Genomic DNA, 13669 nt, shown 5'->3' with positions numbered 1-13669 from the left:
GGCTCTTCCAGTGATCTTTCTGGGAGTTTCTCCAATTTCTGAGAGCAGAAAGAAAAACAATAGATGGGAAGTTTTTGAATTACACACTCTCGACCAGATGTAGTTCAAAAATATGATCATTTTGGGCAATAGTTTAAAAACTGACATCATAAAAAACTATACATTCATCTTCCTAGCACATTAAGCTGCATGCCTACGTAGCAGTACTACTCAGAAAGAGAGAGAGCAGTAGAAGGCTTTCTAGAAAACTCATAACATTTATTAAAAATACATAAATTGACAATACAAGAGAATATATACCTTGTTACATCAGTAGGATATATATTTCTGAACTTGCTACAATATCTGCTCAGATAATCAGAACTTGTTTAATACACAAAATTATCTCGTTTTGTCAAACAATGATTTCAGTTCAAAAAATTCATTGTTGACTTATGCGACCTTATCTGTCCTATAATAGATGTAAAAAGCAGTTAAAAAAAAAAAGCCTTTTCACAAAATAATTTAAAAAATAATAACTCAAGTTTAATATCCAAAGAGATACTTCCAATTTTTTTTTCTTCAGTTCTGCAATTATCTGAATTTTGAGGATGTGTCAGTGGTATCACTATCACCTACACCAGACAGACGAGGATTAGAGAGTTCTTTGCTGCAATATCCTGCCACATTTAACTTTTCAGATAGATTCTTTGAAGACAAAGCAAAACCAGAGCAGAAAGATCCATGTCCAAAAAGGCTGAGCCACTCACATAACTATCCGGTTCTGGGGCTTATGAAAAGCATTATAAAACACATTCAATTGACTTTGAAAGGATTTAATGATGTTGGAGTCTGATTTGTTAAAGAGACACCCTGAAACTCATTTTTGTGCTTATACAATCACATATTTACTATATTACTTAAAACAGACCTATTTAAAACTAATAATAATCTAAGACACGGGTGTATTATGAGAGACAGAAGATGCACCCAAAATATGGGATGTCACTGCCACTTCTGCACAAAACCGCGCTAATATGCCTCACCCCTGATTCTGCCAGCGACTACTGCTGGGGGTGACTACAAGAGGGGTGTAGTGGCAAGAAATGCCATCGCCAGATTCTCAGCAGAGGCAGCTTAACAGGGGTGTCATTCAGGGTAGTAGCTTTATCACCTGGACACATTCGCTAAGGCCTGGAATAAAACCAAAACTGCCTGCAGAGGGTAATAACTTTCGTCCTCTGTCACGGGAATTCGAATTCAAACCAGTCACCTAGGCACAACAGGCTCCAAAACTGCTTTAGTGTTCACTTGTTTCTCACTTAGAAATGGTCAACATCCACAGAGTGATCCAATCACCTTATACATTTTAAAAAAATATTCCCTTTTTGAGTACTTTATTTCTATTCCCCCTTCCAGTTCATTTCTAACTAACAGTAGTTTCATTCCTGTAAACTCATGCTAGCTTTCCCATTCCTTCTTCAATCCTGTTGTTATCCCGGTTCCAAAAACTGGAACCATCGTTGTGGCCAGAAAAGCAAGCCTGACTCCTTTTTATCCTCTCTTCTGTCAGGTTTTTTCACATATATTTCCGGACTCATACTGATCTGTTAAGCAGCAAAATAAAGCGCAGTTTTCATTCTCTTATGTCCCATGCACATTACATATTGTCAAAAATCTAAAGCCCGATTTCCTGAAGATAAACAGCACCCACAGATCTGCCTTAAAAACCTGCTGCCAGTTACGATCTTTCAAGTAATTCCATGATGCCTTTTCTACATCACTGATGAATAACTAAGTGATCAATAACTCCAGAAAATAAAGGTAGATCGCTCTCGCGTTGCAGAGGAAAAACTAAGTAGAAAGGTTCAACATTTCAAAGAACCTGATACAGATAACCTCCTACAAACCAAAAGTAGTAGTATGATGACGGGGGAAAAAAAAGTTAGCAGTGCACCTAGCTTGTAAAGGATCTTTGCAGTATGCATGAAAGAAGAAAGCGGGGGGGGGGGAAGCTTTTAAAATGAAAGTGTTGTACAGACACAGGTCTATAAATCTGATTTCATACCCAAGTTCCAATTTTGTTACACACTATTAAAAATCAACCCTAACCTGATTTAATGGATACCCAAACAAGGGGGAAATTGGATTCCCCAACCGTAACGTGCCAGTGACACCGAGTGATACATAAAAGCAATACGGCTAGTTCCTGTCCTTAATTCATAGCTTGTGCTTCAATTTCAAACCTGCCCTGGGTAGGAGAAAAAAAAATGGAATGAAAGCTTACTGCAGAATTTCTGCTTTGAAGATTTATTGATATAGGAAGACTAAACAGAACGGAAAGCACATACAATAAACAGCACATAAAGATTTGGAAAAAAAAAAACCAAAAACAACCTGCATGTACGGATCTGCCGAGACACTAGGATACAGAGGAGGAAAAAAAAAACCCCCACAACACAAAAATCAACCCGCACAAAAACCAACAACAACAAAAAAACACCCAAAAAACCAACCCAACACAACAACAGTCTGGAAGTGGCATTATCACAAGTTTCTGAACAGGGCGGCTGCTTTCACATGGAAGACGCTCAAGCCCAGTCGGACACGACTCCTGTGCCACGCCAGCCAGCCCCGTGTCCTCTGAAGACTCAGGGAAAAGCCCCGGCTGCCGTGGAGCAGCATTTCAGCACCTCGCTCGCCTAGCGCAAGTCATCAGCCCCCGACAGCTTAGAAACTGCGGGGAAGGAGCCAACGGCCCGGGGACCCCGTGAGCGGACAGGGGTGTCAGAGACAGGGGGAAGAGGAGACGACAGGAGGACGAGCGGGCTCCTCCTGTCCCCGCTGCGGCGGAGGCGGCGGGGCGGGCGGGGGCAGCCGGTGCGCTGCACCATGGACAGTGGCTGCCGCGGCCGCCCCCTGCCCTGCGCCAGCCGCTGCGGGCGCGGCGGGAGGGCGCCACGGAAGCCCCGGTCCCCGCCTCGCCTCAACCCGCTCCCCCGGCCCGCCAGAAATGCCCCAACCGTAAATACCATTAAGAGGCGATGATCTGCGCCATCTGTCCCTCAGACTTACGGCCCTCGCCACCCCCGGCGCCGCGCCGGATACGAGCTCAGCGAGCACAAAGCGAGGGGGGAACTCACCGCCACCCTCCACTTAACCCGGGCCTCCGCGTTCGCTCCGGGCACCCCGCGCCGCCGGAGGGGAGCCCAGGCCAACCACCGCCCCGCGGGCACTGCCCTCGCTGTCCCAACCGGGATCCATCTTGTCGTCCCCATCCTCCCCCGCAGCGTCCCGTCAGCCTCATCTCTCCCCAGACGCTCCCTCGCAGGGGCGCGGGCCCGCAGACCCGTACTTTCTCCACGGAGAGGCCGCCCCCGCCCCGGGGCACCCCGGCCGGCGGGGCCCGACGCTGCCCCGCGGCCCGGGGCTGCCAGCCCAGGACCCCGCCGCTCGGGGCAGGTAGGGAGGCCGCCCCGGCGAGGCCGCCGGGGGGAGGCAGCAGCAGCAGCAGGACTTTGATAACAATAAATTAAACAGTTCGTAGCCCGATCCCGTCCCAGTGGAAATTCCCGTTAACGGCAGGGGGTGGGGAAGCCCGGCGCCCAAGCGGAGGCCGATTAAAATCCTCCCGGGGAGGGATTAGCGGGCACGGGAGCCGGGGATGGCCGAGCCACGGCCCGCAGCGGGCCCCAACCGCCCGAGGAGGGGCGCGGGGGCTGCCCCCTGTCCGGCACCCCCTGGCACCTCCGCCCTTCCCCACGCGGGGTGGAGGGGGTGACGGCCGCTCCGACCCGCCTCTCCGGTACTTCGTCCCCCCGCGGGGCCGAGGTCCCGTCCTCCTGCCGGCCTAGCGGGTGCCGGACAGCCCAGCCCCCCGTCGCCCGGCACCTGCTCTCCTAGGAGCGACTGTGGGGAATCCGCGTCCCCCCAGCGGCGGCACGGCCATCCCTCACGTCCCGGGGACCCCTTTCTCCCTCTCCGCCGGCCCCGGGCACAAGCTCCCCTCTCCCCCGAGCGCGGCGCCCGGCGGCGGGGCTGCCCCCAAGCAGGTGGCTCCGTGCAAGCGGCCACAAGCCACCCCGCGGCACTCCGGCCGCGGGGGCAGCGGCGGTTGCCGCCTTCCCCTACCCTCTCCCCAAGACCCGCACCTCGGCGGCGGAGCCCCCCCCGCCCCGATTCTCCCGCCTTCCACGGGCCCCGCCGCCCGCGGGGGAACAAAGAGACGCAGCCCGGCCCCACTCCCCGCCGGCAGCGCTTACCTGCTGCAGGGCCGCCAGCAGCATCAGCGCCAGCGGCGGCAGGATCCGCGGCGGCGCTCCCGCTACCCGGCACATGGAGGCGAGGAGGGGCGGCGGCAGGGCGGCCCCCAGCAGTCCCGGAGCGCGGCTGGAGCCCGCGGAGCGGGCGAGGGGAGCAGCGGGGAGGGTCGGGCAGCGGCAGCTGCCGGGGGCTGCAGACGGCGTCTGCCCCCGCCTGCCGGAGCCGGCTGCCGCGGCGCTGGCTGCCGGCTGCTGCTCTAGCTCATGGGCAGCGATGCAGCGGGGGAAGAGAGAGCCGGGGGGAGGGGGGGGGCGGAGGATGGGTGAAACTCAGCTCTGGGTCAGGCTGCTTTTCTCTCTGCCGAGCCCCCTCCGCGGTGCAGAGGGTGGGCAGGGAAGAGGAGGAGGAGGATGGGCAAACAAAAGGCTGGGAGATAAGAAAGAAGTAGTCGCTGCCGCTGCTGCGAGGCCGGTGCGGCGGCGGCGGTTCCCCTCGGCTGGCTGCCTTCCCCACGCCCGGATCGTGCCCGCCTCGCTCCTCCCGCCGCTGCCCCCCAGCGAGCTCGGGCAGGCGGCTCCGCTCAGCGCCTCAGCCCGGGCACGCCAGCAGCACCGCCGCCGCTCCGGCCCCAGCCCTGCTGCATGCTCGCCCCGCACTTTCTCTCTCTCCCTCCTCCTTCTCCTCCCTCCACCCCTCCCCCTGCACGCAGAACCCTCCGCTGAAGCAGGATGATAACAATGCCCCGGCAGCCTCTGCCTGCCGCGCCTGGCTGTACGCGCTCGCCCGGTGCCTGCCTGCTGCCGGCAGCTCCCCCCCCGCCTCCCCTCGCTCCCTCTCGGCCAAATGGGAACGGCGCGGCGGCGATCACTGCCGCCTGCAAATAGTGCTGCCCCTCCTGGGTCCCCAGAGAGCCGGCGCCAATTCACCCAGCAACGCCAACAGCCGAGCGGGGGAGGAATAGTAGATCCCAACCCACCAACTTGGTGTGCTGCAGTTGTTTGGGGGGCGAAGGGAGAACTTGCTGGGGAAGGAAGGACCCGACCCAGCCGTGCTCGGTCGGGGATGGTGGGTGCAGCGAGCGGCGCGGCAAGTTTCGCTCAGCTGTTACCGCTTAGCGAGTTCGCTTTTTTCTTCCCCCCACCCGCTCGTCTCCGTGTTGTGCTTGGTTTTGTTTGGTTTTTTTTTTTCCTCTCAAACTACCTGCTGAATCTTATCAGCAGATGTTTTCAAAGGGTTGGCCGGGGCTGTAATCCACGGGTCCAAAAATGTCAGCGTGCATAACGGAACTGGGGAGTGCTGCTGAGTGAACAGTTACAGAAGCGAGTATCAGTGCTGGGTCATTTGCAGAGCTGGCAAGGATTTTCTCTCGCCCACAGGTCACTGAGCAAAGTTGTTCTATGTCCATGCACCAGAGCTCCCATCCTGGGGCATAGTAAGGGGAGGATTTGTAGGCATTGGCCCCTAGACAATCTCATAACGCGTTGATTCAAAATGGTGCATTATTTATTTTAAAGCATCTTATTTTACACTTGAACTTGGGAGAAAAATACTGATTTTTTTTTTCTTCCCCCTGCCGCTTTAGAACATAACTCAAACGCCATGCTCGTGTCTCGAAAGGAAGCAGCGGCTTTCCTTTTGTATTTTGTCGGGGAAAGGCGGGGTAAGTACATGCTTGTAGCACGACGCCGATTTCCTTAGCTTCCAGATTGAAAATACCGGTGGCTGGCGAAATGCGGCGCAGCTGCTGCTTTTACCCAGGCCAGGGGAGATGCAGGAAAGGCCGGAGGCGGCGGGGGAGAGGCGCCGGTGCCGGCTCCGCGGGGCAGGGCCCGGGCAGCGGGCGAGCCGGGAGCCACCTGCCCCCGGTAAAAGCCAAACGAGGCTCCGCCGAGGAGAGACAGCCCCAACTAAGAGAAACAGCCCTCGCCCGCCCAGAGACACATACACCCCGTCCCCCCCCGCGCTCTTTTTAAAGTTGTACCCCATGAAATCGTACCGAAGCCAACAGTTGTGAAGAAGAATAAATGAGGGAAACAACGTCTCGTAATGAGTTTCTGAATTAAAATTTAGCCTCGGACTTGAGGGAAAGTAAGCCAGAAGGGCACAGCTGATGTTTATATACTGCTGCAAGGGAGAGTTTTGTGGGTTTGCACCTGATGGAGCATGTGTTGGGTCTCTTTAGCAATTCTAGTGTCTTTGCTTGGATTTGCTTATAAATTGGTGATTTTCCCTGAGTAACAGATTCCTGTTTGTATTTTCTGGTAGGTAGATATAATATTAACATTTACTAATGACTGTATTTGATAATTTCTTCACTCTTAGAAGTGTTCTACAAAATGCAGAAGTGCACAATATAAACAACTTCATAAACCAACTGTCCAATGAGAGTAATTACTTACCATCTAAATGATCCTGGCCCCTCATATCCCTCAACCCATCCATCCCTAAAGGCCTGAAAAAAACAGAAGGCTCTGCAGCATGTCTGGCAGGTTACCAGATCTGAGCCCTGGCTGATGCTTCTTATGGTTCTGCTGCTACTTTTAAATTTACTTAGTAGAAATAGTAACACTGGCAGAAAAATTGCTCTCACCAACATTGTTTTGCTGAATCTTTTAGCCTTGAACAAGTTTCTATCGAGCAGTTGGCTTCCCTTGTTTACATGGTCATAAGCAAAAGTTTCCTCCAGCTCATAGAGTTTCCTAGTTCTGGGTACTGTGATAAACTAAGAGAGCAGGGGTGGGTTATACGTTTTGAGGTATGATCGCCACACCGCATCCCTTTATGGGTCAGAGGCATATGTTTGGGAGAGCAGAGGAGAAACTTGTGCATTGCTTCCAGACATGGATGGTTCCTCAGGGTTTATGCTATTCATCTGTAGCATAAACCCAAGAGAACAGCCTTTTTTTGTTCTTCCCCCCCCCCCCCCATAATCTAGCATTAAGTAGGCATAGCTGGAGATTCAGAATTAGAACTGCTGCTGGGTTGAGATCATCAACCTTTTCACGTATGTCATGCAAAAGCCAGCAAATGGTGGCAATTTCTGGCCAAGATTCAAACAAGTGATTTACAACTCAAAGGGTTTATCTCATAACTCAGCCACAGATTGCATTTATGAGTGTGTTTTAAGTAGTGTAAAAATAATGGACATAAGTTAATGTTCAACCTAGGAGATCTCAAGGGCTTCCAGAAAAACCTTGTTAAAATTCCATGATTAAGTTGAAGAGAGGATTAGGGTAATTCCCATGTTAGTCATGGAGTTGAGTCTCTCTTTCAACTTGTCCAAATTAATTTTCGTTCCTAGGGTTCATAAAAATTCTGTAAAAAATGAATGTTTTCAATTTGGAACATACGAGATGCTCATGGCTTCAAATATTTTGGTAGGAAAAAAAAAAAAAGACTTTTTCCCTTGTGGGTCTATCCTTACATTTAATCTGCCAGGTACTGCCACTACTACTCTCCTCAATTCAAATTATGCAAATTAAGCACTCTACTGACAGTTTAGACCTTGATCTAACAAACATTTATACATGTGATCTCAGCAAATGGAGTCCCACTGCACACAGGCATACCACTGTTCGTATGCCTAAGTATTTACAAGATGGAAGGATAAATGTACTGAGCAAAAGTACTAAGGGCACAGTAGTTTACCCTGTTTCCTTGTATTCTTCATTACAGATGAAGAAATATTTTTATTTGTTAAAAAAACCCAAACCACTTAATTAATGGGTCTGAGAGCATTCAGTGTTTATTACTGAGTTTTATCCCAGTAGTGGAAAAAACAGTAGTTATTTCTTACCATGACTGAAGGCTGCACACACTATCAGCTAACCCAGATTCCTCAGGATATTCTTTTAACAGAAGAGGAAGAGGCACTAACAAAACCAAAAATCCAACTTTTTAGGACAGTGGTTTTCGACTTGGGCTCTCTGGACCCCTTGAGACTCCAGATTTATTCTGAGTAGTCTGTGACAGGCAACAGGGAAAAAGCAAATTTGTATATTCTATATAGCATCTTCACACATGTAAAATTCCTAAGGGGGGGAGATTTTTCTGAATTGTAAGATTGTTAGTTGTTGACAACACTTGAAAATTATTCTTTTAGGAAGTTGGTAATCATGCATGGCCAGGGAGAATGCAGTTTTATGTATATAACGTCAGGTGGGAAAAAAAATTGAGCAGCAGAGATGCCAAAACAGCTGAAATATTTAAAAAATTGGGATAATTAAAGTTTTGTTGTTAGTGCTGCTGTCCTTCTATTCCTTTAGTAAAATAAGTATGACCCTTTGAATTATCTAGTCTCAGTGCTTTTTCTAAATACGCTTTTTCTTGTTGATCACCTATGTGAACTAAAAAAACCCTAATTTCTAATTGTCCTTTTGTTCAGGGAATAGTCTCAGAAAGAAGAAAAAAAAAAGTCAGTCCCAGCAGTAAGTAGTATTTACTTGACTATATCTTGTAATTTGTCACAGAACTTAACCAGGTTATCCTCATGGGATTTTCTGGCACTGTCATTACCTAACATGCACAGCCCTGCATGTTTCTCCAGCCTATTTCTTACATCAAGACAATGCAAGACATGGAAAGGTAACAACAGCTGCTGCCGTTAGTGGGCTGTTCTGCCCCAAATTTGAAAATCAGCTGGGTCAGGATGGAAGAACGTTGTATACAGCAGTTCTGTTTCTGTTTCAGCAACCCTTGGCAACATCAATCTCCTTCAATCTCTATGTATGTAGAATATAATATGATTTGGTGGAAGAGGATGTTTTTTGCCTTTTTCTGATAGCTAAATCGTATCAGTCACCATAGTTATACTTCTGTTAATTGCTAGTAACTTTTGCAAAGGATTTCTCTATGGGGAAGAAGCTGAGCATATATAATCCAGATGTGATACATTATATTTGCATATTGTGTAATTGGCTTTATGTCTATACCCTCAGTGTGATGATTTGGGAATCAACATAGTCAAGCTTAGTGCTTGTAATTCATTCTTCCAGGGATCTCATTCAGCATCACTGCCCAGTGCCTGAAAGCTGTTTGGCCTGGAGAGTTTCTATTGAAAATCAAGATAGAGAAAAAGATCTTCTGATCAGCGTAGCATCTCTATTCAGTCAGATATCTTCAACAAAAAAACTTCTTTTCCTGAACAAGGCCTTAATCATATGGTGTGAAAAAGGGCTGAAAGGATGAGAACTGGTAACAAGGGCCAATGATAATTTCTAATCACCTCAAAAGAATGGGTGTTTCATAGAACTGCTTCATATCGAATAGTCCTGTAGAAAGCAGTGGACTTGCTCTCAAAAAGCTGGCTTCAGTAAATAAATCTTTTTCTTTTTTTTTCCTTTTAATTTGCTGATAATTCACTTCTATGAAGTATCTCCTTTTTCTTGATTGGCTTTCCAATGAAATCAAGTAATCATTGATTAATCACAATATGATAATATGATCACAAAATCACAATAGTCTTGGGATAACTTTTTTCTGACTCATGCAGGCTGCAGCATCCCAGACTCCCCCCTTAGCCATAGCCAGAATTCAGTGGCATGAATGAACCTGTTGGCTTCTCTGCAAATATATGTAACACCTACAAAAAAGAAACATTGGAAATTTCCAGAAGACCAAACTTACTCTTGACTTCTAGGTAATACAAATGAAGAAAGTGGAATGCTAACTGTTTATGGTAAACCAGTATAGATAATAATTTGCTTTAATGAAATTGTAAGAGCTGTCATGTGGATTGCCACTTTCATTACTAAACAGAATTTTTAACACCCACAGTTAGAGTTGCCTAGTATTTTCTATCCCAAAGTCTTGTTTTCACTTACTATAATATTTCTTTTATTTTTTCAGTTAATGAGATTGAATTCTGTGGGTGCATTGACTGTTTCAAGCCAAGTGCTTTTTGAAAACTTCAGAAAAATCCTTTGTCCTTTTTGAAGAATGAGATCAAGGAAAATATGTCATTGTATTCTTGTTATTAAATTCTTACTGCCATTTCATTGAGGGATTTTACTCCAGGCTCTGGAGCATAGACTTTAACTTTGGGAGGGGCATGGTTCTTGAGTTGAGGTTGTGCCTTTTTCGGTCACAGTTAAAGTTGACCAAAATCTGCCATTTTTGCAGGTCTGAAAATTACGTTGTTATTGTTCAGAAGAATTTCACATGTCTATCCCCTGATGGATCTGTCTGTATCTAATATACATTATATTCCTCCAGCAACTGCTGTGTTGCAAAAATTCTGCCAACAGGCCATCTTTATAGAACAAGTCAGCATCCCCTGTCTGGAGACTGGAGGAGCTGCTCTGGAGTTTCCAATGTTTTCCGTTGTATTAAGCACTGGAGAGATGGTAGAGACCATCTATGTGTTGGTTGCTCCCCTTGAAGGGCCCTGACAGCACAGAGGAGCAGCTGGATCTGACTGATGTATCGAAGGGTAAACTGAAGGAAAAGGTTGAGACAATACTTCTCTTGGATGCAATACTGGGAAAAAAAAAATCAGTGCTTTAAGAATTCCTTGGTCACAAAACAACAGAAACGCATGGCTTCCTCCAGCGAAGAAACTGTTGTCAATATAAGCTGTAGTTACCGTTCACAGATACCTTCTTTTGTCGTGGACTATAATAGTGATAATTATGTTTTCCATAAGAAACATGAAGGTAGAATATAAAATGGCCCAGCATGATAATATAATTGATATGCTGTTAATACCCTTTTCTGCTCCAAGGAGAGAAAACCCAATTACCAAAACTGAGTTTTAGATCACAATGTTCCCAAAAATTGCAGATTAAAATAAACATATTACATGGTCTGTTCCAAGGATTCAAGAAGTTTAGAGTATTTTATAAAGTTAGGAAATTGTGGATTCAAGCAGCTGAAAAATTGTTTTTATTGACAAGTAGATTAATAACAGTAGTGCTCTTATTAAAGGCATTTATGATTTGTCTGAAATTCAGTCCAAGTTAAAATTTGACACACAATGAAGTAGGCATGCAGAAATATCTTATGTATTTTCAGAGAAATCTGGTGATTAAAAAAATCTTACTGGTTTTTGAATCTTTTTTACATTAGTAGGACTTCAAAATGGCTTTCTTCTCTGGAATGACATTTTTGAGATCTTCTTTCTGGTTTGCAATAATGCAAGTCTAAAATATCCCCAAATGCTATCTGAATTTACATGACTGGATTATTAACCTGAATTTATTCATAGTGGAAGAATAGTCTCCCTTGGTTACACTAGACCCCCGGCAGCCTGGAGACTTGGGGTTTTGACGTTTTGTGCCAGGAACGTCCTGTGGAAAGGCTCATCTCGTCGGGCACGGCTGTGTCTGAAATTAAGTTCTTCAAACAAAAGTAAGCTTTTTCTTGTGATACTGTGGTTTGCTACTGTTAACAGCTGCCCACCTTGTATCTTCCCAAGAGGTCTCCATCCCCAGAGCTGAGGGCAACACTTGCTTGTACCCCTCTTCACCAGTTTGCAGTCCACCGTGTTAGTTCAAACTCATCAACAGTGTGAGCTAAACAGCTGAGCAGTGCCCCTGGGTAGCTACTGGCCAGTGGATTAAAAAAAAGCACAGCAATTCTGAGGCCCAGGGGCAGGAAGGTTGTTCAGATTAAGGTGTTAACAACTACCATGGCAAGATGAGCCAGGGCTCCTTTGTCAAAGCCCAAAATCTAGGTCATTCCTCCTTATAAACCCCGCTCTGCTGCTTCTGACCTTAGGATCAATGGGAGTTGCCGAGTGCTCGTCATGTTTGAGTTTGTTCATTTTTTTTCCCCAGAGTCTTAACAGAAGTATTTAGGAGTTGAATTGAAGGATTTTCTTTTTTTTTTTCAAATCATGTCCCCAATTTTAGTACAATTCAGTACATGTGCAGATTATTAATATAAATAAATAAATAAAACCCTAGGACTTTAGTTCTTTGTCTTTAAAATAAACTCTCTTACTTTTTTCTCCACTGCTAACGGATCACACCCACTGTTTTGTATATTTTCTGAAGTTGGGACTAATTTATTTTGACCTCATCAAAACACAGTCTTAAGAATATTACTTAGTAATTTTCCTAACAGGGCCACAAAGTTGTGCGGAGCAAAGGGATGTTTTTGAGGCAGACATGGAAGCTTGATTTAGAGTGACAGAATCCACCGCAAGTCTTGTTACAGTTATATTTTCCCAGTGAATATGGCTCTTCTGTGGAAAGTCTTATTTCACAAGTCAGGGACAGACACTTTTTCCACCTAGGCCTTTCTTTGAACCACTTTGGACAGGGTACAATATCAGCTGCTGCTATAACCTCATCTGTTCACAGTTCCTGAGCTGCAGGCAACAGCAGGGAGCTCAGCATGGGCTAAACACCCAAGTATTCACTTTGATTTGCAGAAGGGTTTTGCATCCAGTGCTGAGCTTTGTGCTGCTGCTACCTGCTCTGATGCTACTGCAGTGGTATCCACGTTGCACCGCAGTTATTGCACAGCCAAGAACAGTTTTTTGAGGAAAAACAAATAAACATTGAAAATGCTTATATGCCTCACAGGGTTTGTAGTCAGGCATTGTTTATGCATGCTTGTGATTTACCTTAAAATTGTTAGATTGGAAATGTTACATATCCTAGATTAAATGAACAAAAGTCTATAGGCTGACCTTTGATGTAATATCGGTTATAAAACATTGCTGAAATAGTTGCTGCTTGAACTAGACGATTTCTTTTTTTTTTAAAAATCCAATTTTCATTTAAAAATTACTGGTGATGGAGAATCTAATGTCACCTGTACTAAGTTGTTCCAGTGGATGGTTACCCTTCTCTTTAAAAATGTCTATGTCGTGAGTAGGCTGCGTTTATCTAACTTGTCTAATTTCCAGGCATTCACTCTTGTTACTTCTTTCAGCACTAAGCTGAAGAGTTGCTTTTTCATGTGTCTGTTCCCTGTATTGAAACTACAGACCAGCTACCTTTGATAAGTCAAAGCTTTTCCTCATTGAGCTGACTAAATCAAAGTCCTTGAGTGTTTCATTAAAACACATAGTTCCTAATAATTTAATAAATGCTCCAGTTCTTCCCTGACCCTCTAATTTTTAGCATGCTGCTTGAAATATTGGTGCTAGAACCGCATGCTGTATTTCACCAGCAGCTGTAGTCATTTGAAAAACCGAATTGATAACACGTACCAGATTCCTACTCAGTGCTCCCGTGTTAACAAATACAACGATCACAGTAACCCTTTTGTCACATCGTTGCTTTGGTTATCAGTCGACTCCCCGGTCAGAACCACAGTTTCCCAAAATAGTGTTCCTTGCTCTGAAACACACCCTGCAGTATTTGTTCCCAGGCATCTGACTTTTCCAGGAAGAACCCTCATTTTCCTTTGTGCTAAGCTTTTGTAAATACATTCTTTGCAGCAACACTTCTGGCAGTCTTCCACTTCCATCCCACGC

General features: G+C 46.2%; 1 protein-coding gene across 1 annotated transcript in view; it reads right to left on the bottom strand.

Annotated features, from left to right (window-relative positions):
* CDH2 (cadherin 2) overlaps window positions 1-5749 on the bottom strand; it is a 119253-nt gene extending 113504 nt beyond the window's left edge. Inside the window, exon 1 of the mRNA XM_081996546.1 lies at window positions 4242-5749. Within this exon, the coding sequence (XP_081852672.1) occupies window positions 4242-4316 (75 nt within the window). The 5' untranslated portion in view covers window positions 4317-5749. The remainder of the gene's footprint in view (window positions 1-4241) is intronic.
* Window positions 5750-13669: the final 7920 nt, after the last annotated feature.

The sequence above is a fragment of the Phaethon aethereus genome (genome assembly GCF_964289735.1).
Source record: "Phaethon aethereus genome assembly, chromosome: 2".
Classification (NCBI taxonomy): Eukaryota; Metazoa; Chordata; class Aves; order Phaethontiformes; family Phaethontidae; genus Phaethon; species Phaethon aethereus.
This window is presented reverse-complemented; position numbering and strand designations above follow the sequence as displayed.